Source organism: Lepidochelys kempii, chromosome 18 (genome assembly GCF_965140265.1).
Source record: "Lepidochelys kempii isolate rLepKem1 chromosome 18, rLepKem1.hap2, whole genome shotgun sequence".
In the NCBI taxonomy this organism is placed as follows: Eukaryota; Metazoa; Chordata; order Testudines; family Cheloniidae; genus Lepidochelys; species Lepidochelys kempii.
The window spans coordinates 12,628,415-12,641,960 of record NC_133273.1 but is presented as its reverse complement, the minus strand read 5'-3'; the positions used below and the strand labels follow the sequence as shown (position 1 = coordinate 12,641,960).

The following is a 13,546-nucleotide window of genomic DNA, read 5'->3' as shown; positions in this document are numbered from 1 at the left end:
AGGAGGTCAGTATCATTAGCCTCATGTTATAGAGGGGGAAACTGAGGCACAGAGCTGCTGTGACCTGCCCAAGCTCACCCAGCAGGCCAGTGGCAGTTAAAGGAATGGAACCCAGGTCTCCTGAGTCTCAGCCCTGTGCTCTGTGCACTAGGCCAACTGGACCTTGAGCTCTGAATTGAACCTAGGATTTGCTTTTCCAGGGTTCCCTCCCCCACCTTATGTATTTCTTTTCCTTCATTTCCCCCTCTCCAGAACCCCTCATTTTAGTTTGGGCCAAGAACCTCCTCGTAGAGACTGGCAAGTCTGAACAGAGCAGTGGACCAGCTTGTCCGCTGTCTGCAAGTGCTGGGTGCTTCAGGAAGCAGGTGCAGGTCCCCTCCCGCACCACTGTTCTCGTTTGTGTAGGTGACCAATCCTTTTTGAGCTGCACTGAGCAAAGTGTCTCAATTAGGAAACATTAGGGCCTAAATTAACCCCAAAACATGAAGGCTCAGATGACCAAGACCGCCTAGGGGATTTAGACACATGGTTTCCATTGAATGTATGGGATTTGTATGTCTAAATCCATAGGCAGTTTTAAACAAATGTCAGCTGAAAAGTCAAAGCCAACATTCCACCATTGTCAAGTACAATGCAGCATAGTCTCCTGGTTAGAGCAGAGAACTAGGAGTCCTGATTCCTGCGGTCACTTCCTGGCACTGCCACCAACTCACCTGTGGCCTTGGGCAGGTCACTTAACCTCTGTTCCTCAGTCTGCCCACCTGTAATGTGGGAAGATATTAACGCCCACTCCCCAAGGTGTTGTGAAGCTTAATTAATGCTTGTCAAATACTGAGCTCTTGACTGGGAGACATGGCACACATGCCAAGTGTGAGTACGTTGGGTATGAACTCTCCCCCCAGCAAAGTAATACCAAGTAACATTCCAGGTGTACTTTAGCTGGTTGCTGTTTAAAAACAAATTGGATGTAATTCCAGAAGTTAGTGAAATCTCCCACCAGTAGTGGGTATTTCATTAAACTTAACATACAAAAGTAAATCTCTTCGAGCTGCTCCTCCAGCCTCTCACGTGTCCTACATCCTCCCCCCAACCCCAGGGCGTTTCTTGGCTGGCACAAGTGGGTTGTGGAAGATAAGAATCGGAAAGCCATGGCATCCAGACAACATGGTCTCCATTGCTGCCAGGCTGCCTTTGACCTGTGGAAGCGGAGGCTAACTCAGAAAGTGGAAGCTGACAGGCGATTCAGGCATTGGATCCGCCAAAAGGCAGCAGATGCCCTGCAGTGCTGGCATACCTGCTGGCAGAGTGAGTTACGCCATGGCATAACAGGCCCTGAATGCTGTGTAGAAGGGGCTGAAGGGGAAGGATATTATGATATCAAACAGGTTGGGAGGAAATCCTGCTTGTAGTCCTAGTGTTGGTCTGCAGATCTCAGAAGTAATGAACAGATTAGTGTGTATGTGCACCACTTCCCTCTACTGGTTGCAACCAGAATTGCTTGGTTGTGAGTCACATGCCCTGTACTGCTTATAGCTAATGGAGATTCTCCTTTGGCTCGGGTAGTTTGGACCAGGAGGCTCTGAGTTCTACTCCTGCTGTCACTATAAAGTTCCAAGTGGCTGTGATGTGTAGAGACAACTTGGAAGTCCTGGGTGACCACAGTTTTGAACTGAACATAATGGACTGGATCTTGCTCCCATTGAAGTCATTGTCAAAACTTCCATTGGCTTCAGTGGGAGCAGGATACAGCCCTGTGCAGTCTGTAAGAATCCTGCATCCATAGTACCCTTCATCAGAGGATTTCCAAGTGATTTACAAACAGTAAGTTCCCATGATGCCCAGGGAGGTAGGGAAGGATCCTCTTTTATAGCAGGGGTAGCTGAGATGCAGAGGAGCGGCAAAGTGATTTGCCCAGTATAACGCAATGTGCTGGTGGCAGGAGATGAATCCAGGAGTCCTGACTCCTCATTCCCTTGTCAAACCACTAGACCACACTGCTAGGAATTTTTTTTCTAAAAGCCTGTCTAGCTGCTTGTGTGGAAGGAATGATTTCAAAGCCTGTACAAGTCTGTCTGTCAGAGTGCGGGGCATGCGTCAGATCCGTTCTGTCTTTGTGCTGTTGCCTGCCCTTGGTGAGGTGGCTGTATCTCGTGGGCTGCTCTGGCCTGACTCCTGTGTTCCATTCCAGAGCAGTGCACCTTGAGGGATCTGCAGCTGCACTGGGCCCAGCACAGCTCGCAGGGGAGGAAGAGGACAGTCCTGCAGGCCTGGCACTGCCAAGCTGTGAAGTGGAGAAGTGCTGCTTGCTGCTGGAAGCGTCTCCTCTTGCGCAGGTTTGTCTGCTCCCCCTGAGAGGCCTTTCCTGGGAACAGAAATGTAATTTACTAGAGCTGGATCTGATCTGCGCGGGGTAGAGCTGGATGTGAAAGTTCAGGGGAATTTTACATGAATGATGTTTCTGTAGAAATACTTCCCCGTCCTCCGCTCTTTTGCCCCTGCTTCGCTGCTGAAGCACTTGGTGTGGCAGAGCTCTTTCAGGGTGCCTGTGACCTATAGCCTAGCACTCCCTGCTGGATGTTTCTCAGGAAGTCGGAGAGAAAGCATGCGCCTGACTGGACAAGGCATCCCGGGAGAAGTGACCCAGCTTGAGGGAGCGATTGTGAAGGCCTGCCCAGTTCTTATGTCTTAGACCATTTCCTCTTGGACTGGGAGAGCAAAGAGGAGGAGGATTATTCTGCCTCAGCAAGAGAATCTCTTCTGATCTCTGCCACAAAGGGTCAGTCCCATTGGAGCCTCTTTGAACAGCTCTCTCTAGGTTGTCTTTCTCCTTTGCGAGACTACATTGAATCAGTGAAGGCAATGGGGTCACACTGGGGATGAATCGGGCCCACTGTGCACACAAGGCACTGGCAGCCTGGCACTCCAGTCTCGGTGCTGAAGGTGTCAGGGCACACATAGTAACAGCTAGGCCTTGCTAATGACTCATCTGTGCCCCCTCGATCGGCTGCCAGGAACCCCACTACCTTTAGAAAGGTTAATTGGTTGCCTTCTAGCCATTTGGCTTCGGTTAATAAACCCCTAGTGGCCAGTACCAATTCAGGAGCCTCTGCTCTAGGCAATTGTATTTGCTAAGCCAGGTGCAGCTCTCTGATGGCCGAAAGCAAGAGGCTTTTCCTTTTGAAGATCCTTTAACAGAAGGGAATTATTACTGGATCCCTGGGATCCCAGCCCAGGCAGCAAGAGGGGAGCCCAGGCAGCAGTGAGTGCCTGAGAAACAAAATCTCTCTGCAGGAGTCCGTCTAGCAGGGCAGGAAGGAAAGATCTGCTCAGCCAAGAGGGAAGAGTCTGTTGAATGGGGCTGGAGAAGAAGATCCAAGAGTGTGTTGGGAGTAGGGCTGGTAGGAAGAATCTGTGGAGAAGGTGATTGTTCTGGTGGATCTGACTCTCCCACAGTTTGAATCCTTCCCCCTACCTGGTGTATTCAGAGTAGAGGTTTGTTGTTGTGAAGGCATCTCCGAGCTTGGCATGGGACAGTGTCAATGCGCCCGTGACTCAGGCAGAACCTCCGAGCCTTTCAGGCTGGCTGGAGCGGGAAGAGGCAGTCTTTGCTGAGAGGAAAGGAATCTTCAGAGTCCGTCAAGCCGCTGCTCTCCAAGCCCACAAGCAGGAGGAGGATGCTGCCCACAAAGCTGCTGGCCTCTGGAGACGTACAGTACTGCAGAGGAGAGCTGATGGTCATCTCTACAGGCACAGACCCTGCGGGCCTTTCAGAGCTGTAAGCTGGTGCTCAGCAGGAGACGTGGGGCAGACAGGCGGATCCGTCCTCTCGCTCTTCCTGGTATGAGCAGACCCTGCGGCAAAGGGAACAGGTGTCCTGGGAGATCCGGAAGGAAAGAGAAGAGGGCTGTGCAGTGAAGTACTGGAATCTGTGGCTATCCCAGCACATGCTGTCCGTGTGCAGCAGAGCAGATTACGTCAAGGTTGTGAGCAAGCAGTGAGGAGAGGACTGGGGAGAGCGACACCATTATCAAACTACAGTGAAACCTGCCTTAAGCGATCACCTGAGGGCCTGTAAAATTGGTTACCTAATAGAGATGGGTCTTCAAGGCAAGATCCGACTAAACTGTCCCGGCAACACTGGAAGTGATGGCTGCAGGGTGGAGGTTGAGGTCCTTAGTGCAGGCTTCACTAACCCCGAAGGATTAATAAAATTAACTCGACATGCCTTGGGTACAGGGGAATTTTTGTTCTTCCACTTTGAGTGAAATCCTGGTCCCACTGAGGCCCATTGACTTCACTAGGGTCAGAATTTCACCCTATCAGGTTAAAAATCCTGTTTAAAAAGCAAGTGCTCCTCTCTTTTACTGTGTTACAAATAACTTGGTAGATTATTAAAACCTCTAATTTGCCATCCCCTATTTCTGCATTTCTCAGCGCAGGCAGCACAGATAAACAAGTCACGGTTGTCCCTCGTCACTTTCGCTTGCCAGCCCTCCTGCGCTAACTCAGGGCTGCAGTGTGTGTGTTGCAAACACAACAAGAGAGATGGTTCTTTGTTTAAAAAGCAAGCCCCTCTTCCCTTGGAGTTGCACAGTACCCACTGCACAGGAATACTTCTGATGGCCTGAGCTCTTGTGAAATCTCTTTTTTACAAAATCTAAATTTGGGGATGAATTGGACCTGACGGGTTGGCTTCCATTTCTGTTAGCGTGAAAAATCAGAATAAAGGATCCTGTGGAGAGAAGCAGTGTCCATAGAACACAAGGACATGAAACTATACACTGAAGTATCACAAACATCTCATCCTGACCCCTTTTACCTGGATTGTGGTTTAAACCCTAGGTAAAGCTGGTAGTCTGTCTCAGAGCCGCAAGCTAAAGGCCAGACCCTGAGATCGTCAGCCGGGACCAGCACATTTTAAGCAGAACAATGAGGAGTTCTCCATATAAACGATTGGCATGATATAGCATCTATTTTGTACTTATCTTTCGTTGAAGTCAACAGGGATAAGGACTTGGGGCTTGTCTACGGGGCAAGTTACTGCACGGCAAGCCAGCATGAGACTCTTCTGCAAACCAGCTGGCCACCCACTATTGCCCCATGTGGATCCTGCTACAGTGCACTGAAAGGCCAGCCCTGCTCTGGGACTGCAGGATTTGGCCCGAATAGATTTTCTTGTGAGGGGCCAAATTTCCATTAGAAAGCAGCAGAAACAAATATCCTGTGCCTACAAGCTCACCCTGACTGGTTTAGCAATTCAGTCCATGTAGCAACCGCCCCAGAAGGTATGTTTGAGAGAGATGCAATCTTTCGTCTGCCTGCAGCGCATCTGTCTATCAATAATCTTTCCACTGAGCGCGTCTTTGATAAGGAAGCACTTCCCGATTTCCCACCTGGGCATGCTACAGGCTGAGCTGTGCCGCCTCCGGAGGGGGGCATTTTTCATGCTAGGATAACCCACTATAGATGCTCTTGATCTCCAGAGAGACCCGTCAAGTGGAGAATATTTACACCTCAATCCTACAGCGCAGGGGATGATTTGCATAATGGGAACTCTGGGGGAACGAGGAACAAAGGAGCAGGCCAGAATCTGAAAACGCATGGGCCGGTGAAGCTGCAGCGGAAGGCTCTGATGTGTTTCGTGTCAGTGTGTTACTGTTTGGCTACAAGGGGAAGTTATTCTGGAATAAGGTAGGGTGGGAATTGAAAGTGCTATAGCTATTCTGGAATAGGAGCATCCACACAGAACATTATTGTGGAATAGCTCTTGTGCCTAGTTTCTCTGCATAGACAAACCCGTAACTGAGCCGTATACTAAACAAAGCAGAGATAAAACCACCTTTTTTCACTTCTAATCAACCAGTTCCAATCCAGCCCACATGTGTAACAGCCAAGTATTGTGATAGCTCGTCAGTGTTCTATCTGAAATGAGTGTTGGGTGTTCTCGCTCCAGTTCCCCATGGAGAGAGTCCCCCCTCACAGCTAATCCACCACTGTGGCCTCCAGTTGATGACACTGGAAACAGTCTTGGCAGAGAGGCCAGGACTGATAGACTCTAGAGGCTGATCTCCCTTCACAACCCTGACCTGAAAGAACCACTTCTTGGGGTTCAATGCAGCGGCAGGGCAGCGTGGTGGTAGCTTGTGTCCATGCAGGATCTGTTCTGTGGGCAAAGCAGGGTTTTAGTATCCAGGGCTCTTGCTCGGACACTTCTTGTGAGCATGATATTCACTCTGTAGGCGCCTTTGCATTAATACGGACTCCAAAGACTTATCATTAAAATGTGACAGAAGGAAATTGATGTTCCCCCAATCACAGGAAGTACAGGTAGGCAACCTTCTGGGAAAGGCTAAGTGAAGTAATTGGGAGCATTCAGCAGAAAGTAGCTACAGTCCAGAAGTCTGGAGCTATTTGACCTCATCCTCCCAGTGCCTTTGCCCAGGAGTACTTGACAGCACAGGGTGAAAGTGGGTGTATCCCCAATCTGAGCAATCTGATCTGGTAGCTTTTTGCATTTGCTTTGAGCAGTTGTAAATAACCCCATAGGATACGAGGTAGAGGAGACTCGGACTGGTGCCTGCTTGTCTCTGATACAGAAATGTTACTTCAGGAACCAGTGATTGTGGATTCTTTTCCAGGGTCCTAGTTGCTTGGTTCCAGGTTACCAGGCGTGGAGCCACGCAGCATGAAGCCCTCACCCAGGCTGCGCTCGCCAGGCAGCAGCGTAGCCTCACACTGTGTTTTGCCCGCTGGAGGATGGAATTCTTGAGAGCTACGAAGTGGCAACAAGAAGAGAGAGACAGCAAACAACAGAGACCTGCTTGGGCTAAATCCTTTCAGCGCTGGAGAGTGGCCACTAGGGGGCATCAAGCCCTGCACTTAGACTCCATGGCTGTGGTGAAACAGGTGAGCAGGTTCTGTATGAGTAGGGCCCTACCAAATGCACAGTCCATTTTGTCCATTTCAGTCATAGGATTTAAAAATTGTAAATTTCGTGATTTCAGCAATTTAAATCTGAAATTTCACAGTGTTGTAACAGGAGGGATCCTGACCCAAAAAGGAGTTGGGGGCGGGCGTGTCGCAAGATTATTTTAGGATGGGTTGTGGTCCTGCTACTCTTACGTCTGTGCTGCTGTTGGTGGCCTTGCTGCCTTCAGAGCTGGGCAGCTGGAGGACTGTGGCTGCTGGCCGGGAGCCCAGCTCTGAAGGCAGAGCCGCCGCCAGCAGCAGCGCAGAAGGAAGGATGGCAGGGTCTGGTATGGCCACCCTAACTTCTCCACTGCTGCCTGCACAGCTGGGCCCTCAGTCAGCAGCCGCCACTCTCCATCACCCAGTTCTGAAGGCAGCAGTGCAGAAGTAAGGGTGGCACGGTCTGGTATTGCTTCTGCGCTGCTGCTGGCGGGTGCTGCCTTCAGAGCTGGGCGCCCGGCCAACCGCTGCCACTCTCCAGCCACCCAGCTCTGAAAGCATTGCAGAAAGAAGGGTGGCAATACCGTGACCCCCCCACTAAAATAACCTTGCAAACCCCCCCCCCCCCGCGCAACTCCCTTTTGGGTCGGGACCCCCAATTTGAGAAATACACATCTCCCCCATGAAATCTGGATAGTATAGGGTAAAAGCACACAAAAGACCAGATTTCACAGTCCGTGACGGGTTTTTCATGGCCGTGAATTTGGTAGAGCCCTATGTATGAGACAACTCTCTGTTCTCTGAAGAAGAGCCCAGATGGGTGACTTGGCTCAGAGACTGGCGATGGGGCTTGTCTCAAAACTTAGATACACGGGCTCTGATGGTGTGACTGGCTACGTGACGGACGGTGACTCTGCTTGAATACTTTTCAGGCTATAGACCTGCTGCTTCCCTGCTGAAACGCAGCAACCAGCTTGTGCACAACACACAAGCCAAAAGGACTAGAACAAATCCTCTGCTCCTAAGAAAGGTGCCGCGGGACAATTTCTACTGCACAGAGCAGACCGGACCTTGGTTATCACAGTCCTTTCTGACAGGCCCACAGCCAGCAAACTGCACGAGACTCCATTTATTTTTAAGGATTTAGTCAGCCCTGCTGGGATCTGAACCATGGTGTGTCACACCTGGGCTCAGCTTGTGTGACTACCGTGTGTGTGTGTGGGGGGGGTTTCCCCCCTCCTTGCTTTTGTGTTAGGTCTTGATGGCTGCCTTGTAAATTCTATCCTCAGGCCTGCAACTACTGGACGAAAGCTGCTGCCTTGTCCCAGAGCTCCCGGCAGCGGGGCACCCTCATAGGAGCCAGGAAGTGCAGGAAAATGCCCCTGTCTTGGTCAATCAGTAAGAATCAAATCCGCTTCCTCCTGTCTGGGGGCTATACAGGGAACAGCAGGGCGTTGTTGGAGCATGGGGGTATCTGTCTAGAAAGGAGCCATCTACTCAAGCTCTTCTGTAAATGATTAATTGAATAGGATGGTGGCTGTGGTCTGTTTTGGGGGCTTTTGGAGCTAAAGGGAGAACAGCACCTGCCGGCTCTTTTCCTTGCCACGGTGGCATGCCCTGTGTGATTGCTGTGTCTCCTTCCACAGAGCCGAGACAATGCAGAAAAAGGGATCTTGGACCAAGCACAGCGACTTACCATAGGCTCCTTCCCAGCGCCTTTCGTTGCTGGCTGGTGATCTACAGAAACCAAAGCAGGACACAGAGGCTGCCAGTCCATCAGCTTCTGGAGAGGCCTCGTGTGGTGGGCTGGGCACCTGGACATGCCTGGCCCCAGGAGGGTGGCACCGAGCTGGTACCAGATGAGCAGTATAGAAAACGGCTCGGGTAAGCACAGGGTCTGAACACGGTCAGCACCAAGGGATCTGGAGAAGGAATCTCTGGTAACTGTGTTGTCACCTTCAGGTTGTTTCCTTCAGTCAGCGTTGGGTCGTGAAGATGGACGTATCTGACCGAGCAAGACCTTGAAATCCCCGTTCTTCTTCTTCCTTCCCAATGGGGGCCCTGACCATAGGGCCTGGCTCTTTAAATGGAAGGAGCATTTCTTAGGTCGCATTTATGTGCGTGTGCCTAGCTTCCATACTTCTGCTGGGGGGCAGTCAGCATGAGGAATCGCCATGAACAATTTATTGTGCTCTGGGGGCTCCGAAGCAGGGAAGGGGACGGGGGCAGTGGACTGGTGATGGTCACTGGTTCGAATCTGGAGCAGGAGGGCAGTGACCGAAAGCTGTGGAACATGCAGAGTAAGATGGGGGTGTCAGTCCAGGCCTGATACAAGGTCAGCGTTGAGGCACATTGGCAGGGCAGCATGGGGGAAACTCGTACCTATCGAGTGGATAAATAGAGGCCTTAACCCTGCAGCGTTGTTAACTGAACCCCCCTATCTGCACTAAATGTGCTAACCAGATAAGCAGGGATGAGCCTTGTGTCATTGTTAGAGGAGGGGGCAGTGAGTCTCAGTTTGTCCCCCCTCCTCCCACTGCACCCTTTCTGGCCACAAGTCTCCAGTCACTAGATGTAAGGAGCTGAGTGTGGGTTAGAGGTAAGAACTGCCGGCGTCACTCGATCCTGGCCTTGGAGCGGCGTCAGGCCCTCGGGAAGCAGTCAGGCCGGCTGTGTCTGTGCCGAGGGAGAACATCAGCTGGGGTGAGTGCAGCCATCAGTACGAGCACGTTCCTTTTCCTTCTCTGCCTCCAGGACGAAGTACCTGAGACGATGGCAATGCAACGTGCTGCTCCGCCAGTTCCGGGCCGGCAGGAGGATGCGCTCGCTGGAGAGCGGGTGGCTGCGGTGGAAGGACACCAGCAGGACGGCACTGATCGTGCGGGCGCTGGTGAGTGAATATCTGGGCCCATCCACGAGGGGAATGCTCCTGCAGGGTCTGTCCTCTCAAAGCCCCACCCTCCCGGGAGGTGAGTGGATAGTCCCCATCCCCGCGTCACAGCTGGGGAAGCTGAGGCCCAGGGAGGATTAAGTGGCTTGCACCTAAGGTCACACAGCAAATTCCTGGCAGGGGTGGCGTGAGAACCCAGGAGTCCTGCCTTGTGCCGCTGACAAACTACTAACCCACACTCCTCCTTACTCAGTGTCTTCCTTCCTCCCTTTACCTCTGCAATCCCCATATTCTGTCCTCCTCCTCCTTGGACAAGTGACTATTTGGGACCTGTTCTGAGCCCCACCTGAGGGTCCCAGCAACAGGTGTGCTCCTTCAGCTGGCCTCTGGCCCCTGGCTGACTGCTCGTAGAATGCTGCTGGTGGGCAGGCTGCTTTGCCAGTGGGTAAGAAGAGGGGCCCCTGCCCCAGAGAGCTTGCAGTCTAAACAGCCTGAAAGCTGGCTGAGGAGGGGGAACGAGATGCATGGCCCAAACCAAGTGACTGAGCAGTTTTCCACAGGAGTCTGGTTAGCGTTCAGCTTAGTTGTGAGCTCAGTAGAAGGGATGTGGTGTGAGTGATGAGGGGAGGCTGGCCAGCTTTTTAGGAGGAGGTGGCTCAGCTGCTCTGCAGCAGCATTTCCAGGTCATGGGGGGGCCTTCTGGAGGACCTAGAGAGATTTGGCCAAAGGCAGTTATTGTGTGAAGCAGAGAAGGGGTTGCACAGAACGGGGCTGGAAGGGGCAGGGACCTGGAAGCCAAGGAGGCAGACGGTGCTGGGCAGAGGGAGCTAACCTCTGTGTGCTGCCTTTTCTCCTCGCAGGTTGGGCAGAGGCTGCTGGAATGGGGCTGGAGGATCTGGAGGAGGCGCTACCTGCAAAGCCGGGTGGCCCAGAGTTTCCTGAAGGGTGAAGACCGGAGCCTGCTTGCCAGGGTAGGAGCTTACTGCTAGTCCGCTTGATCTCCCAGTTAGTAGCTGAAGCTTCGGTTCTGTGGACTACAAATTTTTTGTATTATGGGAGCACCTAGAGGCCCCAACCAAGTTTGTGCCCCATCGTGCTGGGCACATCACAAATGCCTAGTGAGAGACACCTCCTGCCCCAAAGAGCTTATAGCCTAAAAAGGCTTGGTAGAAGGTGGGCAGAACGGCAAGGAAGAGGAGGGAGCAGAGAGAGCACTGAAGGGAATGGCGGTTTTTGGGTATTTCCATTCTGGGTGTTCCTTATTGGAAAAGAGGAAAGCAGATTGAGGCCTGTTGGTGCACAGGGTTAATGAAGCGTTAGTAATCCGAGACTCTGCTATTCAATCTGGCTGAGGGGTTGCTGTTGTCTAGGGAGGTGTGTGGATTAGCATGTTCCGCGTGTGACGACGCCATTGGCAGGTGCCCTGTGCTCTCTGTTACTAGGAGGCTGTTTCCAAACTACGCTGACTCAGTTTTATGCTGTTCTAACTAGCAGGGCAAGTAAAGCTGGTTGGGAGATGCTGCTGACCCAGCCCAGAGCCCATGGTGCTTGCCTGGGCCAGGGGAAGTTCTTTCCCCCTGGACCACTCCTGCAGTCAGCTGGGTGCAGGAAGGAGAGTAAGCTGCAGGATTAACTGTTTGTGGAAATCTCACTGCAGGCCCCTTCTCGCTGTATTGCAAGGAAAGTGGAGGAATGTCAGGGTCACGTACAAACAGGCTGTGTCTAACACTGACCTGTGAGCAGCAGATTGGCTGGCTCTGCTGGTGTGACTTGATCGTTCTGCCTTGGGAGCAGGTTCTGTGCTCTAGCCAGTCTCCCTGAGTGCTACGGAGGGGCAGGTCTCTGAGCCAAGCCCCAGGGCTAGGGGTGGCAGGGAGGCATCCAGACAAATGCTCTTGGGCCCTATCGTAAAAGAAGGGGATCCCAGTCACATCCTGCTGCATGAGCCCAGGCCACGCCGAGCCCGTTGTTAGAAGTCCGAGGCCCAAGCCTAACGCAGTGTGTAGAGGTGGCAGGGCCCACTAGGCCATGCAGTCTCACCCGGGGCATCCAGGTGGAGCACTATAAACCAGGAACTCTAGTCCCCCTCTGTCGTCATCAAGATGAAGGTGGCTGGGGCTGCAGTGCAGAATGCTGGGGGCTACCCAGCTCTGACCTGGGTCTGACTTCTCCCTTTTTCCATTTCAGGCCTTTGGAAGGTGGCACCAGCTGACGGTGTCCCGTCTGGAGGGCAGAGGACTCTGCTGAGCTTCTGGAGGGACTGGCCAGAGCTTACCTCGTTGGCCCAGCTGAGAATATGGCTGGGTATTGAAGGGGGGCGTGGGTAGTGTGTGTGTATGTGTCTCCTTTGAACACTTATCAAGAATGCCGGCCAATGGTGCTTTCTCAGAACTGTCTCCGCCGGGCAGCTGCCGTGGGTACCAGCTTCTGGCAGAGCCAGTCCCTGCTCTGCTAGTGCCACATCGGCCTGCCAGGCAAGAGCCCAGGAACTCCTCGGAACAGAGTGTATCCAGCCCCGGGCTCAATTTCAAAGCACAGGATACCCTGTCTCCTCCCTGGCCTGCGGCGGGGGCGTATTCGCTTGAGTTAGCTGGGCGCTCTCCTCGCCCACTGGTCTTGCCTGTGTTGGTGCAGGGCAGGACCAATGGCCTGCTGGGGGCACGCAGCTTGTCTGTTGCAGGCTGCCGGCTGTGCTGAACATGAGTTCTGATTAAAGGTCGGTCTGCCACGCACTCTTTCCTTTGAATCAGGGGTTCAGCTGTGACCCTGTATCACAAATGGCTCCACCCTGGCCAAGGCTATGCCAGGATCCAGTTCTCTGATCTGGGGGGGGAGAAATCAAACTCTGCTCCTGCCCAGGAGTTCCCTTTCTGCTTGTGGGTATGAGCCTTCCAACTCATCCAGCCCCCACTTCCGCTTAGCGTCACATACTTGGCTAGGGGCAGCCCACGCTGGCTTGAAGAGGGGTTTATTTTTAGATCTGCCTCTTCCCACTGGGATTCTTGTGCAGCCCTCAGCTCCTGCATGTGTTCCCATCCATCCGCTCCTCATTAAGCCCTTCGGTGGGTGGCCAACCTCTGACCCTCTGCCTCCCGCAGGGTCCTTTTTCTGCTGAATGGGTCTGTGATGAAGAAACCTGCTGGGAACAGCTGAGCATCAAAAAGCTTTGCTGAGGCCAGGTGGGCACGTCTGCCCCCAATCATTGCTGCCCCCATCCCCTGCCCCTCATTAGATCCTGCAGTGATTGATCTATCGAGGGTGATTACAGGGCATCAGCCATTCCCCACGAGGCTAAAATTAAAGGGACAGAAGGATGCAGAAACTGCTTCTGCCCAGTGCTCACAGCAAAAAGCATTCACCCAGCTGGGCAGGGATTCTGAAATCCCTCCAGAAGCTGCCCTGAGCTTGCTTGTCTTTGATGGCAGTAGGTCATCGGCCCAAGCTCTGCAACCCTGGTTTGTCCAACATTTGGTGTTGCTGAAGCAGGCAACTGACTCTTGCTGCTCCCTTAGGTGCTTGTTTCAGATACATCCCCCTGCGTGATGGGGCCTTGAACTGTCAGTGCCGTGTTCTGGTGAAGGCATCTTTCTCCTTCCCCACACCCCCAGTGCACTGTGGCATAGGGGACATGACACATCAACTCTGCAGTGTGGTTTGAGGTTTGGCCAAAAGTCTCATTTAGCTTCATGCACCCCCCCCTTAGTAGTAATGCTGGGGACAGGCACTTGTGCAGAATGGGCCTTTCCC

General features: G+C 52.7%; 1 protein-coding gene across 4 annotated transcripts in view; it reads left to right on the top strand.

Annotated features, from left to right (window-relative positions):
• The window catches only part of C18H1orf167 (chromosome 18 C1orf167 homolog), a 29,315-nt gene extending 16,784 nt beyond the window's left edge, over positions 1-12,531 (top strand). For all 4 annotated transcript variants that reach the window (XM_073316938.1, XM_073316936.1, XM_073316935.1 and 1 more), the window contains 8 exons: positions 1,097-1,305; positions 2,189-2,333; positions 6,639-6,906; positions 8,199-8,307; positions 8,556-8,793; positions 9,664-9,799; positions 10,660-10,770; positions 11,987-12,531. In XM_073316938.1, the coding sequence (XP_073173039.1) occupies positions 1,097-1,305; positions 2,189-2,333; positions 6,639-6,906; positions 8,199-8,307; positions 8,556-8,793; positions 9,664-9,799; positions 10,660-10,770; positions 11,987-12,046 (1,276 nt within the window). In that variant the 3' untranslated portion in view covers positions 12,047-12,531. The remainder of the gene's footprint in view (positions 1-1,096; positions 1,306-2,188; positions 2,334-6,638; positions 6,907-8,198; positions 8,308-8,555; positions 8,794-9,663; positions 9,800-10,659; positions 10,771-11,986) is intronic.
• Positions 12,532-13,546: the final 1,015 nt, after the last annotated feature.